This window comes from Lepidothrix coronata, unplaced genomic scaffold (assembly GCF_001604755.1).
Source record: "Lepidothrix coronata isolate B3197 unplaced genomic scaffold, Lepidothrix_coronata-1.0 Scaffold33, whole genome shotgun sequence".
In the NCBI taxonomy this organism is placed as follows: Eukaryota; Metazoa; Chordata; class Aves; order Passeriformes; family Pipridae; genus Lepidothrix; species Lepidothrix coronata.
In genome coordinates, this window is record NW_016690213.1 from 1,465,820 (window position 1) to 1,488,084 (window position 22,265).

The window sequence follows — 22,265 nt, forward strand, 5'->3', positions numbered from 1 at the left end:
CTTCTCACCCCACCTTCTTCCCTCAGTGCATTAGAAAGCTTTTAGATATCAGAGAATGACAAATAAGCCCAAAATAGTGATCTGGGAGATTCTACTCGCATTTATCTTTAGGACCAGTGCTTTCTATAGAGGTTAAAAACCAACCCCCCCCCATCCTAACTTATAGGGAGCAAAATTCATTTCAAGGTGGTAGACCTGTGATTGCCCACCACTAGAAGGAGAGTTTCTCATAACTGTTGCTGCTTAATACCATTTTAAACCATTTATATGGTGTGTGCTATGCCTCTAGCAGCGTGTCTCCAGATGGAAAACTTTGCTAAACCATATCATTGCATAGGACCAGAAGCAGGAAAGAATAGGGGTGTTGGAGTCAAGTGACATGAATCCTCCTGGGCCTCCTGTTGAAATCTAGCTCTGTATTTGTCAAGCAGTGTGCACACCTGCATCTCCTGTGAAATCCATCTGTGTGAGTTCAGTTACTTTCAGCAAGGTCAGATCTAAGTATTTTTGATTCATAAAACTGATAATTCCCACTGATCTTGTCAAATTCAAATGTGTTGGCAAGCAAGACCTGCTGTCATTTCCTCAAACATATACAGAACAGTAAGACTTACCAGTAGTAATCCTTAAATATTTTATCTGGGTTAAATGGAAAGAAGATTCCAAGACTTTACTGTACCTTTCTTTTCCTTATACTCACATTTTGTTCTTCAGAGAACTCAGAATCAGGTAAACCATATCAACATTACTGCAGTACAAGGGTGTGTGATGAAGCTTTTTCCTACTATGTTTTTTCAGTGTCATAGAATAACCCTTGTGAGTAGCAATTGCACCTTCGGGGACTACAATGGATTTTTCCTTATCTTAGCATGTGAAGATCTGACCTTTAGAAGCATTAGCTGCCAGAGCATCCCAGTACCAGATGCAGGAGACCTGCAGGTAACAGCTGTTTAAGTGCTGGGAATGTATTTTAGGATCTATTCATATTGGCCAGAGTGGTGAGCTGCATACTGAGTTGGTGTGTTCTTTTTTGGTACACACTCTCTGCTCAAAGGTAGAGTCTATAGGAAACTTTTGTGCTTTGTCTTGCATGGTTAAATGTCACAAGCTTCTCTGAGCACCTAGTTAAAATGTGGGTGGATATTGTGGCTTGCCAAACTCTTTCTGATCACACCTCATCAGCTGGTTCTCTCTTGTGTGATATTGGACAAACTATTTGGTCTGTGTGAGACAGAGAGAAACAGTCTCGTACAGAGTACCTGGGCATAAGTCAAACCCCAAAAGGGGTGACTGTAATGGTCAGCCCTGCTGTTTATATAACTGAAGTCCTGCTGTCTGCATCACTGCATGTAGGAGTTGGTGGAGACAGGGCACATGCTTGTATCCTTTCCATTTCCATATTGCTTGACTGTTTACCTTCAGGACAATACCTGTCTGATGACTGGTTTGACTGAGGCATTATCAAGTAATGCAGAGGTTGTGCTTTGAGGAAACTTGCCCTGTTCATTAAGGGCAGTGAAGATGTCAGCTGAGTTGTCAAAATATGTTTGTTTCATTGTATTTATAAATTAATTTTCGTTTAATTTGTGGAAAGAAAAGTTGTGTGTTGCAGTTTTATTTAAACAATGTGATTTTTGTAGTTTTGAAAAACAGCTGCCCTCTTTGGTTAAATGCATCAAGGTGTGGGTAAAGACCATATTTAAACAGTGATTTTGATTTTTGTTATAATCTATTTTTATTTGACAGGAGAGAACTTAGGAGAGGTCAATGGTATACTCGGGGGAGAAGCTTGAATAGACCTATCATTCATTTTGATGCTATCAGAGTTTCTGAAGGACCTCAACCAAAATTAAATAGCAGGTGTTCCTGCTTAGCAAGGGGCTGAACACAACACTGTTGAAATACACAAAACTGGAAATGAGGTTAGGGAAGAGACAGTAGTATTTATGTTACAGGTGGCAACTTGAAAGGTGTGCAGACACTTACTGTGTTTTAGTCTGGGGGGACTTGAATCACAGCCCTTAAAACTGTCTTGCCTTTAAGGCACTGTAAGTACTGTGCTCAGGCTGGTGAAGACTATTAAGAGCTACACCTGTTAATTCTGGAATTAGCTACATAACTTTGGTACCACGAGCCAGGCTGGTCCTATGGCTACTGTCAGACATTGACTGTAGATTTTTATTTCTTCCCAGTTGTTCATACTCTTCTCCTGCAGCTTTGAAGTGACATTCCCTTTTCTAGCATGATTGGTCTTATGCCATTAGACAAACTCTGGATTCTTTCACTGTTGATTCCAAATCTAACAGAAGCCAATGTAGCTCATGAGTGTTTACTTCTTTGTTTGTGCACTGGTATTATTGCTGAACTTTACCAGTGAAAGAGGTTGCCAGGACTAAACACAAAATGTAAATGGAAGTAGATGTATTGTTGGAAACACTGGTAAACACTTTCTGTGTGGCTGTACATCAATGCAAACTGGGAAGTTACTCTTGTTTTGCTGTGAGAGCTCTGGAACATGCTGCAGTTCCACTGCCTGAATAACCTATAGGCTGAATCTGAAAATGACATTTTTCATTAAAATGGCCTTGTTTGTGCCTCTTGCCAGTAGTGGTTATCTGGCTGAGCAGGGACATTGGCTTTGACACCAAGAGCATGAGGGCTGCCTGTAGGACATTGAAATTCTAGTTTCCGACCTGATTTATAAGTAGTTTATACTTTAAGCTTTCCTGTTTAGTAGTTAAATAAACTGTTTAATGTTTAAAAAGTAAAATTTTTGTGATAATTAAACCAGTATGCAGGAAAAAACCTGAGCATGGCCACATCTTGGCTGAGCCTTTCAGTGTGTTCCCACAGTTCAGATCCCAGTTCTGCTCTGAAAGATCTCCTGGTTGTGGAGCACTGTGGAAAGCTCATGTAATCCAGCACTGTGAGCACTCACCTCATGACTGTATATTTATATCCACTTGTCTCCTATTCACAAAATAGATTGACAAGATGTTAGGGAATACACTGCAGGGAAAATACGATGTTGTGGAGGCAGATACATGGCCTGGCAGAATTTTCCATCTACTTATTTCTGCTGTTGCAGTATTACTGTGTAGATCCAAACTGGAAGATGATTCATGCAGACCGTGCATGCCACCTTGATTTTACATTCTGCCCTGTTTGCGGCACTCTGGAAATTATAAGGGTACCCAAATAGTGTAATTCAGCAAACGCACCTACTTTTAGCTGTCAAGGATATCTGGCTCTTTCTTTCAGCCTGTGGGGCACAACACTAAGTTCTACACTTGGCTCTAGATGAAACAGTGTTCTGTTTTCCTTATTATTATAAACAATGCAGCACAGTAGTGGGAGTCAGGAGAGTCAGAAAGTAAGAACCCTGCTGATAAAAGCTCCTTACCCTGCAGCAGCCTTTAACAGGTTATCGGGAAAAGTCTGCATTCAGAACATGTTAGAAAAAACTTTCAACAGCATCTTATAGCATAGTCATAAAGACAAAATGACAGCATGCATCTGACAAATAGCCATAATAAGAGGGTGAATTGCATCCTTTCTGTTTCTTTGTTATGTATAGCATCTTCAAAAGTGCAGTAGTAAGTTTTTATAGCTGTGAGAGGCAGAGATGAAGCTGAGTATGTAATTCAGCTTCAATGCTATGAAGGTTAATACCGTGAGCAGCCTATAGCAGAACAACTGCAGCTTGAAGTAGCAAAACAATGCAAAGTGGTTTTGGGGAGGGGCAAAAAAATCCCTAATCAAAAAAAGTAAGTGCATGTGGATAGAGATCAAAAAGAAAGGCTGTAGATGGAGATCTTGGCTAATTAAAAAGTTGCAGTGTTAGTGAAGAGCGAAGTGGGTAAAATGTAAAGCAATTAGTCACCAAGGAGTCTGTGTAAAAGCAGGACAGATTTGATCAGCCTCAGAGTAGTTCACATGTGAAGATGGGAAAAACAAGTAGGCAAGAAGAAATTGGGATAGGCAATTTTAGGAGCTCATGAAAAAGGGCTGTTGCTGTCTAGAAAATTGCTGTTGGCTGCTTTGTGGCAGTGTCTTCTAAGCTCATTAGCGAGTTAGTGATGATTTTACTGGCACAGTTACTTTCCTGAACCTTTTTTTGCACTTCACATTTTTGTTTGCTGATAGTTTATCAGAAGGGTTTTTTCAGGAATGTTAACTCTTAAAAAAAATGATATATTGACCCTTGAATACTTTCTGACATGCAGGCATGCTTCAGAAATGGCCACCAGTGATTCCATCTGGATTTCTCTGCTTGTTGAGCAGAGGCCTCCATGCATCATATACCCTGCTGTTTATAGAGGTAGCTGTACATATGGCATGGAATCTCAGCCAGGGTTTGAAACTGCCTGTGCTATGCAGGCACAGTGGGAGCCTTAGGAATTGAACTTCATTTATGGAAGTTGTCCATGGGTTTTGGAGGTGCCCTGTCTTTCTGTAGCCAGAAAAGATTGCTCAGCACTGAGGCTGGGAAACAGCCAGGTGAGACACTGGAAGCAACAACCTGTGTTATATTAACATAGTTGGAAAAAAAGCTGCCTTTGCTTGCTTTGCTGAACAGTAACTTGTGAAATATTTGAGGTTTCTTTGTGACCCTTCGACAGTCAGGAAGCACAAGTGGCCCTTGTTATTAAAAACTACTGCATGGAATATACCATGTAGTGTGCATGTTAAAATACTGAGCAATTGAGGTGAAAGAGAATCTGATCACTAGCATAGAGGAGGGTCCTGTGATTGAGAAAGAAAAGAAATAGTCTTCTAAGACCACCCTTTCTAAAATAGACTTTGCCGCATGTGTGACGAAAATTACATGGTGCTCTTTATTCTGGCTTTCCCAGATTTTCAAAATCCTGCTGATCCTGATGTTATTTTGGCCTCTGCTGTGTAGACCCTTCTCTCCAAACATAGCTTACAAGGGACACAAAAGCAAAATGTTGCTCATGGCAAGCAAGCCTAAATCCTGTCTTTGGTTCTTAGTTCTTGTGCCTGCAAAAGCAATTATGAGTTTTCTTCATCATCACCGAAGGTGTAGGGACAGTCTGAAAACTCATGTACAAGCTCCCTGAAGGTCCGGGTCTGGAGTCTCCCTATTGCCTCCTCACAGTTGAAGTCATCTTTTTATGTCTAAAGTTAAGACTGCAGACTTAAAAATGGTGCCTTCAGGGGGGCCATGTTATGACATACAGGAACCAAGTGCTTTGTTCTGAGCCCTCTAATCGGCTTATGCTCAAGTATCACTGAAATCACTGTGGTGAGTCCTGTGAAACGAGTGGTGGACGCTGTCTTGTTACATGGAACTTCATTGCTACCATTAGGGTCTGTAGCGACTGGGACACGGATACCCTTGCTGGTCAGCAAGAGAATAATTTATTATTTATTTCAGGCCTCTATTTATAGAAGAACTAGTTTCATCTTTAGCCTATCAACAAGCAATACTTGGCCCTATAAAATTACAGTATGCATATTTCTACCCATCAACAACTAATGTCCATCTTTACACCTATCAGCTTTCAACATGCTTTTTCTTTTCTTCAGTCATCTTCTTGTTCTGGGTCACGCGACCTTTGGCTCCACGCACATTGTAGACACTTCCTCCTACCTTCTACCACCTTCTCTTCTGTTCTGGCAATGTCCTCTGTTTCGATAACCCTTTAAGTTCTGCTCTGGTCCACAATCCTCCATAAGGGTCTTCTCAGCAGTCTCAATAAAACTGCCAGAAATGTAGAAAGGCAGGGCTGACTGACAGATTTTCTCCTCAAGGTGATCTGCGTGGATAGACGTCAAGGAACATTGACAGCAGCATCTGAAGGGTCATAATGCGGGATCATCTTTTTCTGTGATGTGCAGGCTTTGAACTCTCAAGCAATTTTCATTGGTAGTTCATCTACTGCAGTAATTAGAAAAGTACAGTTTTATGGAGTACAGCTTGATCCCATCCACAGCTCATGGTCTGGTCCTAATGGCTTGTTCTCTTCTGAATTCCTTGGAGTCTTGCTTCGTGCTAGAGTGATTGTGAGCAGGCTTATGACAAGGCAAGCTGGAAGGCAGCTTGGAAAGGGTTTCCCTTGCATGGGGGGATTTCCAGACCAGACCAGAGTTCCCAGAACCTGACTCTTGAAGGTAGACATAGGCTGGTATAGTTGTGAGGGTGTGGTGCTCCGTGTTTACAGAGAAGTCTAAGACTACCACTTCCTCTAGGGTTGAGACTCTGTATTGCGGTCATGGTCTAGGCACAATTGACCTGTTCTCAAGTCCTTTACATAACCAGCAACATTCTGTTGTGTGCACCCTTTGCACATACATGGAACTCTTCCTTCAGGAGATCACAAGACAGTTCATAAATTCAAGTATTCACTTTGTAGGTGAAGTTCAGAAAGATGAGCGACTGCTGAGGATTAAAAAGCTAATCAGAGGTAGAGCAGAGAACTTAAATAACACTCTTGTCAGCTGCTTTGTCATTATTCCTAATAGGTGTTTGCAAAAACCCCAACATTAAAGTAACACTTACAGTTGGCTGATATGAGATGTAGATATCTAAAGTAGCACATTTACTGTTCTGCCTACCATTGACTAACGTTTTGATATGTTTGTTTCCAGGAACACCTGTCTGGTTCTTTGTGAAAATTGCTCCAATTCGAAATGAGCAGGATAAAGTGGTTTTATTTCTTTGCACTTTCAATGACATAACAGCTTTCAAGCAGCCCATTGAGGATGATTCATGTAAAGGTTGGTCTTTTTCACAATAATGTATTTATGATGCTTTTGTTTGTTTGCCCTGGTCTTGAAAGAGCTGAAGTCCTTTAAATACCAAATCCAAAGAATTAAATGTTACAATAGCTTGTAGCCATGCCACTGGGGACAGCATTTGTGCAAGGGATGGTTGCTGGTTTTGTAAGTGAATTGGCTCTGGCCTGCCCCGGAAAGGGTCATTGCTAATGAAACCCCCAAGTGCTTCAGAAAGCACATTTTATTTAGTAAATAGGTACTGCTCTTCCTTTTAAATACATTATTACCCCACAGTCTAGCATAGCCTTCAGGGATTCATAATGTTGCTAAACAGCTCTGTACAAATTGTGCATGAAACTGTACACAAAAACCAAGGAATTAACCCTGGCGGAGTCTGGCAAAGATCTGAATAATCTCATTCTGCCTGGCTTGATGTTTCTTGCCATTATTGTGGGATTCCTTATATTCAAGTTCTGGACTAGTTCCCTTTAACCTATGTGAAGAGATTCATCTTGAGGTGAATCAGGTTTAAGCTGTCCTGGTGTGTGAAGTAGCATTGCAGTGTTCTGCTGTTAACCCTTCACTGAGTTAGAGCCTGGAAACCTGGAAGCAAACTCAGCTGTGACAGCAGCATAAACTTGCACTCAGGTTCAAATCCTGTCAGAAATAGACCTTTTGTACTCATAAGAAGCATTACAGAGACTCGTGTCCTTCTGTTGTTTGCATTTTTGTAGTATTTAATAATATTTGTAGTATTAAATTAAACAGGAAACTTACTGTGAAGATGAACTGATTTACATTTGTTTTAAAAATGTTATTCTTTAAAAACATAGTTTCTCAAAGTGGAAACACCTGTTACCATGAAAAAGGAAGTACAACCTTGACAAACATACCCTCTCCCAGGCTATGTGGATAATTTTTTTTCTTGTTTTAATGCTATTTGTTTGGGCTTTTATTGCTTTAATAAAAGTAAAAAAACTTACCTTGTCAGAAACTTTGGGTCTACAGTATTTTTTCCCTGCCTAGTGGTCTTCACTGTATCCTAATGAGGACTGACAAGCTGGCTTTCATTTGTCTGCTGGAAGTGAAAACCTTTGTTTCACTTAGTTGATAAGCAGGACTTCCAATCAGGAGTGGTAGCTGTCTTTTCTCTGTGCTTTCACAGGAGTTCCTTAATGCGTTAGAGGTAGCCCGTTTGTCCTTTGCTTTCGGCACAAAGAACACTGTAACTTTTTTGTTTTCAAGAGAAGTATGTTGAAGAAAGAGAATGCTAATTTTATTTTATTTTTTAAAATCTCATTGGATCTTGAAATCATGCTGTTGTTGCAGTGATCATGGTAATTCTCAGCAGTTGCATATCTACAGTAATATAAGCACTAAACCTACATAAAAGTGAAGAGTTGCAGAGGAGTTAATGATGAGCAAAATTTCTTCCTCTAGCCCATGGAAACTGGTAGAGCAACTAACAAAGGTTGCAGACAGAAGAACTGGATATATTATTTAGAGGCCACTGATTCACAGCTCTGTACTTCTTCCCTGAGCTATCTCTTTATGTACAGAAGGGCTTGTGCACTAAATGAGTCTTCCAAATATAATTTCTGGATCTCCTAAAATTAATAAAGTTCCAGCAGTTTCATGCTGATAGGGAGTTCTCTGTCGCTGTATACATAGATTAGGCATGGTATAAATGAAACTGCACTTTCTGTTTTCATCCTTAATTTAACCCCTATACCTTTCTTTAAGTTACTTGCTGTGGGCTAGCTTTGAAATTTTGTTGTGTGCATTTAAGAAGGTGGTACTGTGTCAGTTATTTGATGGCTAAATAATCAATTTCTTGGAAGAGCTGATTGGTCAAATAGTCAAACAGAAGTTTACATGCATATCCATGACTTTAATATTAGATCTCCTTGTGCAGTTGTATATTGTGAAGGGAGGAGGGGCAAGGTACTTATGGAGTGTTAGACAATTGTCTGTAGTAGGTTCTAGAATTTATAGAGTGGAAAAACCTTTTTGGAAGATTTAAAAAAGGTAAAATTGTATTAGCTTCTTCTAAGAATCATTATTTTAACAGATGTGAGCTTTGAAGAGGGCATATTCTTTGTGCTATATTCAACATTATGTAGGAATTTTGTAGCTTGGCTTTGAAAGAACAATTTTCAAAGGAATGTTTCTTGTATTCTAAACCCAAACAAGCTCTCAATCTGAAAAACTAAAACTGTGAACTTAGTGATTGTTTAAGTGAAACAATTGAAAACCGATTGCTAAAACAATTATTTTTCCTTCTTTCACCTTCAATCAGCTTTTATCACTTTTACCAAGTTTATATGTGAAGTTAGTTTTCTATGCATATGACCACTCAATATGTAATAGGCTGCCTGTAGAAGCAAATATTTTATTAACATATGTGCTATTTGAACAATTTCATAGTGGCATAAAGTATTCACGTTTTTCAAAATCAATGACTTTATGTCTATGTAGAGAAAAACTTTATGTAGTACAAGAACATGATCAATTTAAAGAGTAAATAATCTGTCAGGCTAAACCTGCTTATCTGTGGTATATTAGTTTTCTATCACCTGCTGGCAATTTCAAGCCTGATTGTTCAGCTGCAAATGATGTAGAGACTTTTTGATTGAGAAGTGTGGAGCTCTAATCGCAGGTGTTTGCTACACAAAAATGAACAGGCATCTTTTATCTGAAGGTGACTCAGAGATAGAAGGTCCCAGTACTGTTTTTCATCTTAATTATTTTTTAATTTATTAATAATATGTAAAGGGTAGACTTCTTATTGTAGTCTTTGTTGATTGATTCAGATAATTTACAAGATGTTTATTTTATGACTGCCATGGAAAGTAAGTAAGCTTGCTTTTAAATGCAGCAGCTTTAAAAATAGTGCATTCTAAATAAAACTACTTAAAAATAGTGTGCCCGTGATGTGGATGATATAATATTTTTAAACAACCTCTTTCCACTCTTTCCTGTGTGCTTGCCCCTTTAAAAAATCAGAGAAACTAGGTTTACTTGAATAGAAGTAGACAAAATCGAGCTATATCATGGCTAAATTTGGATTGTCAAGTGGTAGGTCACCTTCTTAGCTTAATTTTAGAGTATATACTGTATTTAGAATTAATGCATTTTGTCTGTATATGTCTTTCTTGGTTTGAGATCTAACAAACCAATGTTAAATGTTTGAGAATAGTGTAGAAAGTGAAATGCATCACTTTGTGAAAACAACTATGTTTGAAGACAAATAGAATCTGTGCTTGCCCTCCAAGTAGCTCATAAGAAGTTTGCCTGAACAGGTTTTGAATGTATGAATACAATGGGAACATATTCAGATGCATCTATGCTGCCTTATAAAACTTTTGAAATGATGCTTTGGATCCTAATTTTTGCTTTTGATACTTTGTATTTATACAAAAAGGTGATAAAATTAAACATCACTGAATCATATAGGAGAATGGTTATTAGCCTCCTCGATATTGTAGCCTCCTGTGCTTTGTAGCAATTATCAGTTGCTATCTCCTCTGCAGAAAATGCTTTATTTCATTTTGCAGCTAAGCTGTCCTTTGCATAACAAGCAGGGCTACACACCAAAAAAATATTTTGATTGCCTCCTTCATCTTAATTCAGGGGAAAATCCACATTTTCTTTTTATTTTTCCTTTTTGTTTCTGTTTTGTGTGTGTGTGTGTGTGTATGTGGGTTTTTTTGTTGCTGTCTAATTTTTTGTTCTGTTTTTAAAGATGTATTTATATGAACAGAGCCAGTGTTTGAAATATTTTGATTAAGTTATACTCGGCTTTCATCTGGATGAAATGTTTTCTTAAAAAAGGAAACAAATGAAAGGGAAGTGGTGAGTTTATTAAAAACCTTTGGTATGCTTTCCCAGTCCAGATGGGAAAATAATACAGTGTTAGTCATGAGGTTTCAAAGGGAAGGAGCACTGCAGAGAAGCATGATGGATGTAAGTAGGGATCTTTGATGTGCAAGAATATAAAAGTGGTTTGAATGGAGGTAAGAACTGCTGGAATTCTGCTTTTCTTACGTTTACACAGTCGTGTGAACAATAGACCCATGGACAAACAAGCTTGTTCTCTAGCAGGGAATGGCTCCTTCTTCTAATTCCAGGCGTTGTGTAAGTCACAGATCAGCAACTTGATAACAAACGTTCTGCAACTACCACAGTTCCTAATGTTTAAATTTACAAATCATGATGATCAGACTGAGGAGAGTGGTAGGAAACAAATAACTACCTACAAATAAATAATAAATGTTGTTGTGGTTGAGTATCAACAGATCATGCTCACCTCAAAGTACAAAAAAATTGGTTTCTTCAGCTTGAGACCATTGTTAAATAAAGCTTTATCCTTGAATGAATAAAAGGTTTGAGTTAAATATCACATCACAGAAGTATGTTTCAATACCATATTTCCCCACGAAACAAAGCTTTTGTCCTCCTTGTGGGCATCTTGTCTTGGGTGTTTTCAGAAGCAATTTCTGTTCAGCTTTTTGCAAAGAAATGGTGGAAAACTGAAGGAGCATCATGGAATGCAGAAGCGCTGAAATCAGTGCTGTTAATCTTGAAGGCTCTTTCTTCATCCTTTTGAAGCTGAAGGTGTTTTAGTGCCGTGTTATTGTTTTGTCCCTGAATGATATTTTCTGCAGAACTGAAAAAGGAGACCAAACAATGATAAAATTGGGTTAGAATCAAAGACGGGCACAGGCAAGCACAACCATGGAGCTGGTATTTAGCTTTATGTTTGCTTCTTGAATTCCAAGCTGACTTCTCTAGTACGTGAACTCTTACCTTGTTTGAGGAATATGTATGCCTATATTAGAATCACATAGCCTCAGTAGATTTCAATTTAATTTGTATTTTCTCTTTTTTTGGAGGAAAAGAATGGATGTAAGGATATACCAACTGCTTGTGTTGAATGAGAATAATCCATATCATCTGATCCCTCTGTTCTAGCATGACTGACACCACTCTATTCCTACACCATTCTGTAACTTTGTTTCTTGTCTTGGATAGATTCATGACCCTTAAAATTTAGTGTTTATGTTCAGTCATGACATTACTTGCCCTGTCTTTACTGGATAAATATCTGACTTGCTGTAGGCTACATCTGTCCCTAGGATTCTGGAGGAAAAATTGGAATAAATTCAGCTGCTATCTTTTCAGAAGAAATTATCATTCAGTAGTATTAGTACTGGCATTCTCTCTCATTTTCATTTTCTTTCTCCACAGTCTACTGGTCTGTTATAATTTGGCGTTGAATTTCCCACACTTTTGTCTTTGTCTTTCACAAAAAAGCAAACAAATAAACAAACCCAAACAACCCAAAAGTCAGTACAAGGAGGAGAGCCTTCTGTTCTAGAGATGATATTCATACAGCTGGGACATTTGCATGTTGATTCAGTGCCTGGTTTTAGGCATACCATTGCACAGGTGCATGTGCCACTCCAGACTGGGTTCCCATGTGTTGTACATGTAAAGGAGGGTTTGGGTATGTACTTCCAGCCTGCCATTTTCATATCAGCACTGGTTTTAAAAGCCAAGCTAAAAAGCTTTGCCTCTTGACACAGTTTCTTGCCTATAACAAACAGTTGTATTGTTTTCAGATCAGATTTGGAGTATAGCGTGAGAGATCTAATGTTCATGAAAACAATTCTTTTGTGCACCATTTAAGCACCCACAAGTGAGATTTCCAACACGTAGGGTAGACGAGATGCTTATAGGGAATGCTGGGGAGAGAAGAATGGGTTAAGCTGAACCTTTCAAAAGGAGATAGATGACTCCTGGGGAGAAGGGCAGGTACACAAAGGTGCTCAGCACTCATAGCGACAAATCATGTCACAGAGTTGTCTGGCAGTGCTTTTTTGCAAGAAAGCTCAAGTGAGGTGCTTCCTTTTCCTCATATCTCTATTTATGTCTGAATAGCCTATATCTTAGAACATTCAGTGTTAGGAAGAAAATGCACACTGAAAGTTTGTCCTCGGGTTTTGAACCAAACTTTGAATCTTCCTGAAAAATGCCCTACCCATCAGTCTGGTTTGACTTAGTAAAAGGAACTGTCTATGTTTATCTGGAATTATAAATATTTTATGTCTGGCAAGGAAGGCAGATTTCCAGTTCCTGTGTGAAGCTGGAACTCTGTGGTCTGTTCTGTTCGTCGCTGGGGCTGCCGTTTGAAAACAAGCCGCGTTCGTCCTGGTTCAGCACCACGGCCAGCGCCGCGGCCGGCGCACCGCCGGACCGCCCGCTCCCCCGGCAGCCCTCCCTCGCCGGGACTGGAGAGCGGGCGGATTGCTTATGTCCTCTTGGACCACAGCCTCCTCGGGCCCCCTCGGTCTGGCCAGCTGCACAGTTCCCCACCTGGGTCGCGGCACTCCTAAGCACAAATACAAGCTGGATTGAGAGCACCCCTGCAGAGAAGGATTTGGGGATGTTGGTGGACGAGAAGCTTGACGTGACTGGGTGATGTGCACTTGAAGCTCATAAAGCCAACTGTATCCTGGGATGTGTCAAAACCAGTGTGGCCAGCAAGTCGAGAGATATGATTCTCCTGCTGTACTCCAACCTTATGTGACCCCTCCTGGAATACTGCATTCATCTCCAAGGCCCTCAACATAACAAGGATGTGGACTTGTTGAGTGAGTCCAGAGGAGGGTCACAAATATACTCGGAGAGATGGAGCACCTCTGCTGTGCAGGCAGGCTGAGAAACTTGTGGTTGTTCAGCCTGGAGAGGAGAAGATTCCAGGGAGAACTTATAGCGTTTTCCAGTACACAAAAGGGGTCTACAAGAGAGCTGTAGAGGGAACTTTTACTGGAACCAGGTTCTTATTATAAACTGAGTCTTCAAAGTGCTGAACATCCTTAGGTGGAGTAGGAGATGAGACTGCTCAACAGTTCCCATGTGGTGCTAACATTTTTCAAGATTGGGACTAAATGCACCAATGTTTTCCTTTCAGGGTACCAAAAATATCCAGATGTGTACTCTACCTGACTCTCTGTTATGGCAAAGTACTGCCCATAAAGATTATAGTTGTAGCTAGCTCTTGTGACTGTCGTTCAAAGTCTTCTATTTTGAGGGGTATTTGAAATCGCTGTAAAAAATATTGTGAATTAAAATTCAGCATATGACTTCTCTGACAGAAGCTGCTAAATGTTTTATTAGAGTTTGAGAAAATCTATTTGTATATTCCCCCTTTTGTTTCGAGAGGATGAAATTAATGATTTTGTTTTGCTCTTCTGCTCTACTTTTTATTATCTTTTGTATATTTCTCTGCTTATGCCAGATCTATGCTTGATGCATCTGAGGTCAAATTCACTTCTGTTACAGACAACTGTAATTTTCATTCTGTGTTACTCTAGTCTTACATCTTGATTAGTCTGGAGTGTCTTCTGTGGTGCTGAGAGATCCAAATCTGGTGATTGGATTTAATAGAAGATTATTGTATAGTGGACACTTATCCTTGCAAAATATGCAGTTCATGTAACAGCACTCTTGTAGAGCCATTGAATACAAAGCTACTGCAGTAATGGGTTTTATTACAGTACCATGCTGACACCTATTTTGTGACTTGCTTTTATCTGGTACTTGCCTAAATTATAGTCCCTTGTGGTCAGTATTAAAGCAGATTGCTCTGTTTGAGCTTCACCTCCCCCCCTTAGTTATAAGAGGTTTTATATGGTACCCTTGCAGCTTTTTTTTTTGGTTAATGTGTATAATCTTGCACATTTTCTTGCAGGTTGGGGGAAGTTTGCTCGCTTGACTCGTGCCCTCACGAGCAGCCGAGGTGTCCTGCAGCAGCTTGCTCCGAGTGTCCAGAAAGGAGAGAATGTTCACAAGCATTCGAGACTTGCTGAGGTAATGTTTTATTTCCCTGAGAGGCTGTAAAGAAATGTTTTTAGCCTTTTTGGGTATGTTGTCTCTGTGTGAGCTAAGCACTGTGTCCCCCTTGCTCTGGGAATCTGAAGGCTGGTGGCAGGCATGGGAGCTCAGAATATGGTGCATGTGCTGTGAAACATGTCCCATGACACTGGAATGGAAACAGAGGTCCAAAAGACTTCATGTAACCTAATTGCAGCATTGTGTTCCATATATTAGCAAAGTCTTATAATGGCACTATTATTAAAAAAATTCTTGCTTTGTTTCTATTCTTCTGAGGATCTCAATGTTAGTAGGATCTTGGACTATTTACTTATGTAAAATTGAGGTGAGAAAAACTCAGGCTAATACACAAGGAAGTTCTGGAGAACCCTTGACATGATTGTTCTCTGAATTAATTTATGTCTGGTTACTTTTCAGTGGGATCCCAACTCTGCTTTACAAACTGGTTAAAATGTATGTTTGAGTTACTGGCTTTACAGACAGAACAACTGTAAGAGACCACAAGTAACACTGCAGACAGATCAGGAAAACGAAACCTTGTGATTTAGGTAGTCTTTCAAAGTTTTGAGAAAAGCTCCAGTCAGAGAAGGCTCTTTGAAGTACTTAGGGTTTGAAGGCTTTCACCACGAGGGGGAGAGACTGTCCCAAGTTTCCTGTAGCTGTCTCCTGGGCCAGTAGCAGGGTCTCCCTGGTGTAAAAACAACTTAGGGAAAGGCTTGATATATGATGTTAATGACAGCTTGGCCAATACAACATGTCAGCCCTGCTTTACTTACTGCTGTGAAAGCCATGGCAGCAGCTGTGACTCTTGTCAAAAATTTTTGATCTTCCTCTGTAGCTGGAGGTGTAAGGCATTGATGGGTTCCATGAAGTCTCCATATAGTTAGTACTCTGTTAGATTTGCCTGTATACACTTTAGTTTCTATGCAAAATAAAAACATCCTGGCCAGGCTGTACTGTTATCACAGATAATGATGAAATTGCCACCCTGGAGCTTACCTATTCAGTGTTTAATACAGAACTACTCAAGAATGGAAGTTGGAAGTACAGAAATAACATAGATCATCCTAGCACAAGGGAGGGGCAGACATTCACATAGATACCATGGGACTAGCACCCTGAGGTTGCTTTAGTGTCCTGGAATTTGGAATAGTCTCCCTCCTAATCCTACTCAAGGCTTAGCATCAAATAATCCTGTTGTCTCTTTAGATGTCTGCCCTTGAATTTTAGTTCATGCTAAAATGTATTCAGTAGAATGTAAGGCAAAGGGTCTGAGGTTATTCTGTTTGGCTCAGTGAACCTCAGCCTGGACCTCAGTGACTACATGTTACTGAAATTTCTTGCAAGCCCATGTGCTCAACAAGTCTTTGCAAGTATTCTAACTGGCACAGCCAATTGATTAATTACAAATAATAAAGGGCAAATGTATGGTTTACATGTCTGAAATGAGTTTCTTTAATTGCTGACTGAATATTGCAGTCATTATTTTATAAAGAACATTAGCCCCAACTGTGATGTTAGGTAGCTTGTTGAATTTCTCCTGTAATTCCATTTCAGTCAATAGAACTATACTAAGAAAAGCAGAGTGCAGATAATCATACAGACAAGGCCACTTTTCTTACTTTGAAGATATATGGGGTGCTAGGATTCTTATTCTGGAAAGATCTCTTCATAATATTGAACATTGGATCTCCCACTGTTCCCTGTTGTATTTTCAAGTATTTTTTCTTTTTTCCCCCCTTCATCCTGCAGTAGTCTGTTTGAAATTTTAAATTCAAATTAAAATTCATCCTTTTTCTTTTCCAACTCATTATGACATTTACCATCAATCTTGTTTGCATGAGAAGGCTCTTCATTTATTGGAATATTACTTGTGTCGCTCCTAGTTCTTTATCACTTATATTTTTGAATATCTGAGGAGTCAGTTGTGTCCTAAAACCTGAGTGCAGCAAGGTGTTGTACAAATAGGAAGCAGAAACATGCCACAAAAGCTTATGATTTCTTTTATTGTTTATTAAATAGTTTAAGAAAGGTGTTAGTGACAAACTACTTTGTTTTATCCTCAGGTCATGGGTAGTACAAGCAGTGTCTATGAAGCTTCAGTCTTTGACTTTTGCCAGTAGGCATAGATTTTTTAACCTGACTTCTCTAATAGCAGTCATATGAAAACTAATTAAATAAATTATGCAATTAACACAGAGTTGTCAGGTAACTCTGAGGCTACGTTTTGCAATGAGAGTGTAAAGTAATTAATACATTTCTGTGGCTTAATCACCAAGAAGCCGATTGTAGGAATGATTATTCCTGGTCACTTCATAGTATGTGTGTCATCTGCACCAATGGTCTTAGCTGATGTGTTCTGTACACTTACCAGGCAGTTCTGGGTAAACAAGATTGTGTCATAAGTAAAAAAAGTGCGATAGTTGTAAGAAATAAAAGCAGAAAAATTATAAAGGTGCTTAGCAGCACTGCTTAATAGTGGAACTCCTGCCTTTTTTTTTTTTTCAAACCTTGTTTACCAGGAACTTAAAACTGCCATTAAAATCTACTCCAAGTTGAGGCTTAGCACCTAGCCCTTAGCTTGGGAGCAATTTGTGTGGGTGCCTGTGAAAACAAAAGTAAAGGAGAGTGAGAAAGAGCAAATATGTGCAGTGAAAACACAGAAAGGAGAGATTAAGCTGGAAATAAGTGATTGTTTGTGTATGTGTTGGCTTTTTCCCCTTCCCCCCAGTCATGAGATCTTAAAAATAAATAAGTCATTGTAACCACTCGTTGATGCACTTTTGGGAGTCCTGGCTCCGGATATATTCACAATTTTTTAACACATTTAGGATTTTTTTTTTTTTCAATTTTGCTATGTTAAAAAAATCCACAAAAAACCCCCAACCCCCCACAACCTTGTGAAACCAGTGATGTAATTGGGGCATTTCTGCTCTTGAAATAAAATTCTGCAGCTTTAGAGAGCTATTAAAAACATCATGCATCATTACCACAAATAATAAATGCAGGTAATACAGCTGTATTGTCTGATGAATCATAAGTAATTGAAATAATACTTTTATTAATAACTTTCTGAAAAAATACTTTTTTTACTATGATAAAACAGTATAATAGTGAAAATTCTTCTGAACCCAAGGCTGTTTCAGTTATTTTGAAAATTATAGTAATGAAATTATCCAGTGCACATGGATGGAAACTCAACCTATTGGTTTATATAGTTGTGTACATTTTTTTCATGATTACTATTATATTAATCTCTTGGGGTTCTTTTTTTCCCCTCCAGGAGAAGTACCTTTACAAGCAGTTTGAACCTAGTTAGTTCATATGGGTGGGTAACTACACCACTACTTCAGCAAACCTGTCTCAGGTTGGCGCTGCTCTTTCTAGAGGCTGGAGTGCAGCAGGAACATCTTGGAGCAGGGCAGAAGGTACTTCCCTTTGCATCTACCTGGGTTTGCTGTGTGGTGCAGAGAGAATGGAGTTTATAGCTCTTAAATCTCCAGATGATCCGGGATGGTGTGAAAAGTGTAGAAAGGAGCTCTTATAACTTCCAGTGCAAGCGACCTGACAAAACCTAGATCTTTAGCACGAAGCTCTGTGGACTTTCTTCCATGACTTCTGTGCAGTACTGAGCTCCTTTGTTGTGCTTTGTTCTAAAGGCACACGCTCGTTCTCTGAGATAATTAAGCTTTGTTATAGGCGTGTTTCTCTTCCTTCTATGAAATGAGGAATTTGCTGCCTTTGAAAGGTCTTGTCTGGCAGTCCCAGATGCTGCAAGACCTTTGCTAGGCTGTAAAGCAAGTTGCCTTTCCTGGGAGACGTAGTGTGAGCTGGGACAGTGCCCTTCTTCCATCCCAAGCTGTGAAATGAAGGTTCATCTCTAGCAATGCCAGCAAGGTGGAGTGGTTTTACAAGGTGCATGTAAGTGATATAGTGAGAAGGAGCCTGGGCTAGAACTTGTCACCTTCACTCCGCCCTAGCAAAGCCCTGGAAGTTCCTCAGGCTTGCTGCAGGTGGCTTTCTTCACCTGGTAAGTGATTGATATCCCTATGTCATTCCTTGATGCCCAGCTCCTGCCCTGTCCCTGCCCCTCCATTCAAGTTTCACACCCACAGTGTGGTTGCACATCCTTCTGCTGTAGACAGTAAAAGCCATGCCCCCTGGTCACTTTAAATGGCCATTGGTAGAGACTCCAATGTGGTAACAGAAGTTCAAAAGACTTATTGATAAGGTCTCTAGCCAGTCAGATAGTTTAGAGTACATTTGCTTTCTAAATAGAAAAGAAAGAAGACGTCAATCCTTTTATTTTTCTATGCCGTAGCCCTTGAATCTCAAACAAGCTAGGAGAGAGTGTTTTGCATTTGGTGATTACATTTTAAAACACCCAAGTAGCAAAGTTGTTTATTTTCTTAACGAGTTGAAACTAGAAGTCTGTTTTTTTGTGCTTTCAGTTCAGTCTTACATCCCTGCAGTTCCACTGACTTTATTTCTTTTTCATTTGCAGCAAAATAATGGACACCATAATTTAGACCCTGCTTTATTGCCAAAAAGATTGTTCTTGCCTTTTTCCTGTTATTTGGGTATACAAGAATATATTAGTACATTTTCCAATACCTATAATTTGGTTGATGCAAAATTTCCACAAGTTCTTGGAGGACAAAGCAGCAATGGCCAAAATGGAGTACATTATACAATTCTCAGTCTAGGACTTATGAATTTATGTATGAGAACCAATCTGACAAGAACGAAATAAAATATTTTTTTCAGAGTTTATTGGTTGAGGTTCCTGTGCTGATTAGAATGGTTACCAAAAAATTTGACTTATTCATATAATAACAGAGGCTAAAAAACTAAGCTGTATTAGGCCTGTGATTACAAAACAAGCAATTATATTTTCAACCTGCATTTATGAGGTGGTACCATCTCCCCACAGTAGTAAGATCTCAGCATTAGAACTGAAATCTAGTTAACTGACTGATAAATGTTACTATGTGATAGAGATGTTTGGTTTGCTGATCAGTTATTCCAGTGAGTGAGTATTGCAGAGGACTCTCCTTGCCCATATTTCAGCATATTTTGGGCTTAGGATCTTAGAGCTGCTACTCATGCAGACCCTCAAAAAGGCCAATAGTAGCTCTTTGCTTTCCCACTGATTGAGGTACAGCTGTGATGTGCAAAAGGGAGCGCAGGAGATATTTGCAATATTGATCTTGGGCTAGAGCTTTTGTTGAGAAAAGACATCCTAACATTTGTCATTGGGATTGCAAACAAGCTTTGAAGGCAGCAACACTCTGTGTACACATACTAACTCAATACCTCACCTCTGTGTCTTCCAGTCACTACCAGTGACTTCTGGGGACTGAATGGACTGGCTGGTGCCTCCTGCAGAGAATAGAGACAACTTCTGTCTTGTGCTGCTTCCAGCTCCTTTTACCATAAGACAACTTTTTTTATTTGCTTTTTTTTTCTTTTTTTTTTTGGTAATATGGAGAAACTACGTGAATCAGGGTCAGGAGTCATAGACTACTTAATACTACAGGGAAGATGTCTGACTCCTAGTTTGGTCTGCAGGGGAAACGTTCGTTTTTCCTCTTTGCTGTCATTCTAGAAACTCAGTGAAACAAAAGTACTAGGTCCTCTTATTTTTAAAAATTTTTGTTCAAACTGTTGATGCCTCTGTGCTAACATGGAGGTCTCTCTGAGCAGGTCATGCTAATTCTCTTCAGGAGAACATACTGGACTCAAAGTCAGCGGGGTTGCAATTCCCATTGTCATTTACACATGTGCAAGGGACTGTGATCTGACAGTCTGACCCCTGCTGTGTACAAGACTAAGTCATTATGTGAAGTTCAGAGCAGCAGGGAATTTGATCTAGGACTGTTTTGTCCAAATAGGACTCTTGTAGCTGATTGTTTTCTTTTGTCCCCTTTGGCTTTAATTGTTGGAAAAAAGCCCACCAGTTCAGGGAAAAAAAAAAAGGCACTCAGAAAAGCCTGCAGATAAAAATCCATGTCTAAATAATTGACATTAAAAAAGCTAAGATAAGGAGCATGAAAGGAAGACACCCTTCTAGTATAGCTATGCTGTATGATCTTCTCTCTGAGAAAGACAGCCATTTAATTTCCTTCTCTGCTCCCTATTGCTCTGAACTATGTGTAAATAAGTGTGAAAAAGGAGCCATGCTCCTAATTTTTTTTCCCAGGTTCTGTGAGTTTGGCACTAGCAAACACATTTCACTCTAGCAAACCTCCATCTTCCTTTCAGTTTTCATCCATAACTCATCCAGGGTAAATTTAATTTAAAAATTTCACTTGTCTTTATTTGGACACAGTTTCTTCATGTTGATATCACCCTCATGTATATCCATAGATATAAACAAACACATTCTTGTTGGTAGATATGTGGAAGAAACTTTACTTCCCAAGAATTAAGTACATGATAATACTGTTTTCACACTAGTGGGCACAACTGGAGAGACAGTAGACAGAAAATGGGCAGCATTGATCAAGCTTGCAGTTATGCGAAACAGCTCTCAGTGTCAGCATATGCTCAGCCTGAGGTCCAGGGTTTAAAACATCATCTTTTGCAGTAGTGCATTTTCGAATTCAGACCTAACTGCATTGTAACTGGATGGTACACCTCAACGGGTCACCTCAAATACTGTGTTCAGTTTTGGGCCCCTCACTGCAAGGACACTCAGGTGCTGAAGTGTGTCCAAAGAAGGACAACAAAGGCGGTGAAGGCTCTAGAGAACAAGTTTGGTGAGGAGCAGCTGAGGGAGCTGGGGTTGTTTAGCCTGGAGAAAAAGAGGCTCAGGAGGGACCATACTGCTCTCTATGACTGCCTGGAAAAAGGTTGTAGTGAGGGGGAGTTTGTTCTCTTCTCCTGGATAACAAGTGACTGGACTAGAGGAAACAGCCTCAAGTTGCACCAGGGGAGGTTTAGAGTAGATATTAGGAAAAATTTCTTCACTGAAAGGGTTGTCAAGCATCGGAACAGGTTTCCCAGGGAAGTGGTGGAATCACCATACTTGAAAGTGTTCAAAAGGCATGTGGATGGGACACTTGGGGACGTGGTTTGTTGGAGAACGCAGTGGTAATAGGTTAATGGTTGGACTCCACGGTCTTAGAATCCTTAAGGTTCAGAAAGTCTTCTATTTTTCTAGGATTCTGCACCATCAAGTAGTTAAGACACTGAACTGCTCTCAGTGAAAAGCTGAAGTTGAAAATGAGTTTATTGAGGTTAATGATAATTATCCATGGGCTTTGGACCTGCACAGTCCAGAGAAGAGGAAGAAAGACCCATGCATTCATGATAGATTGCAGTATAAGCCTATTTCAGACACAGTGTAGTGTTAAATAGCCAGTGTTGCAAAACAGTGGGGTCCAGTCGTCCCAGTGCTGGATTGCAACTGAGAAGTTATGGTATTATTCCTGGTGTTACCATTGATTTCTATTCACAACTGCCTTCCTGCCTGTTCTTGTCCATCATTTATCTGTCTTGTCTATTTTGATCACTGAAGAAGCTGTCTTGGACACCCCACATATTAGACTTAGTGTCAAAAAATAAGTAATGGTATTAAAAGAAATAACTGTTCTTTGATGCTGATCTGTTTAATGGAA

The 22,265-nt window shown here is 39.6% G+C and overlaps 1 protein-coding gene across 3 annotated transcripts in view; it reads left to right on the plus strand.

The window, feature by feature from the left end:
• KCNH1 (potassium voltage-gated channel subfamily H member 1) overlaps nucleotides 1-22,265 on the plus strand; it is a 185,894-nt gene that overhangs the window by 16,331 nt on the left and 147,298 nt on the right. For all 3 annotated transcript variants that reach the window (XR_001874221.1, XR_001874222.1, XM_017811781.1), the window contains exons 4-5: nucleotides 6,616-6,744; nucleotides 14,501-14,619. Coding sequence is in view for 1 of the 3 variants with exons in the window: in XM_017811781.1 (XP_017667270.1) it covers nucleotides 6,616-6,744; nucleotides 14,501-14,619 (248 nt within the window). In the remaining 2 variants the exon portion in view is untranslated. The remainder of the gene's footprint in view (nucleotides 1-6,615; nucleotides 6,745-14,500; nucleotides 14,620-22,265) is intronic.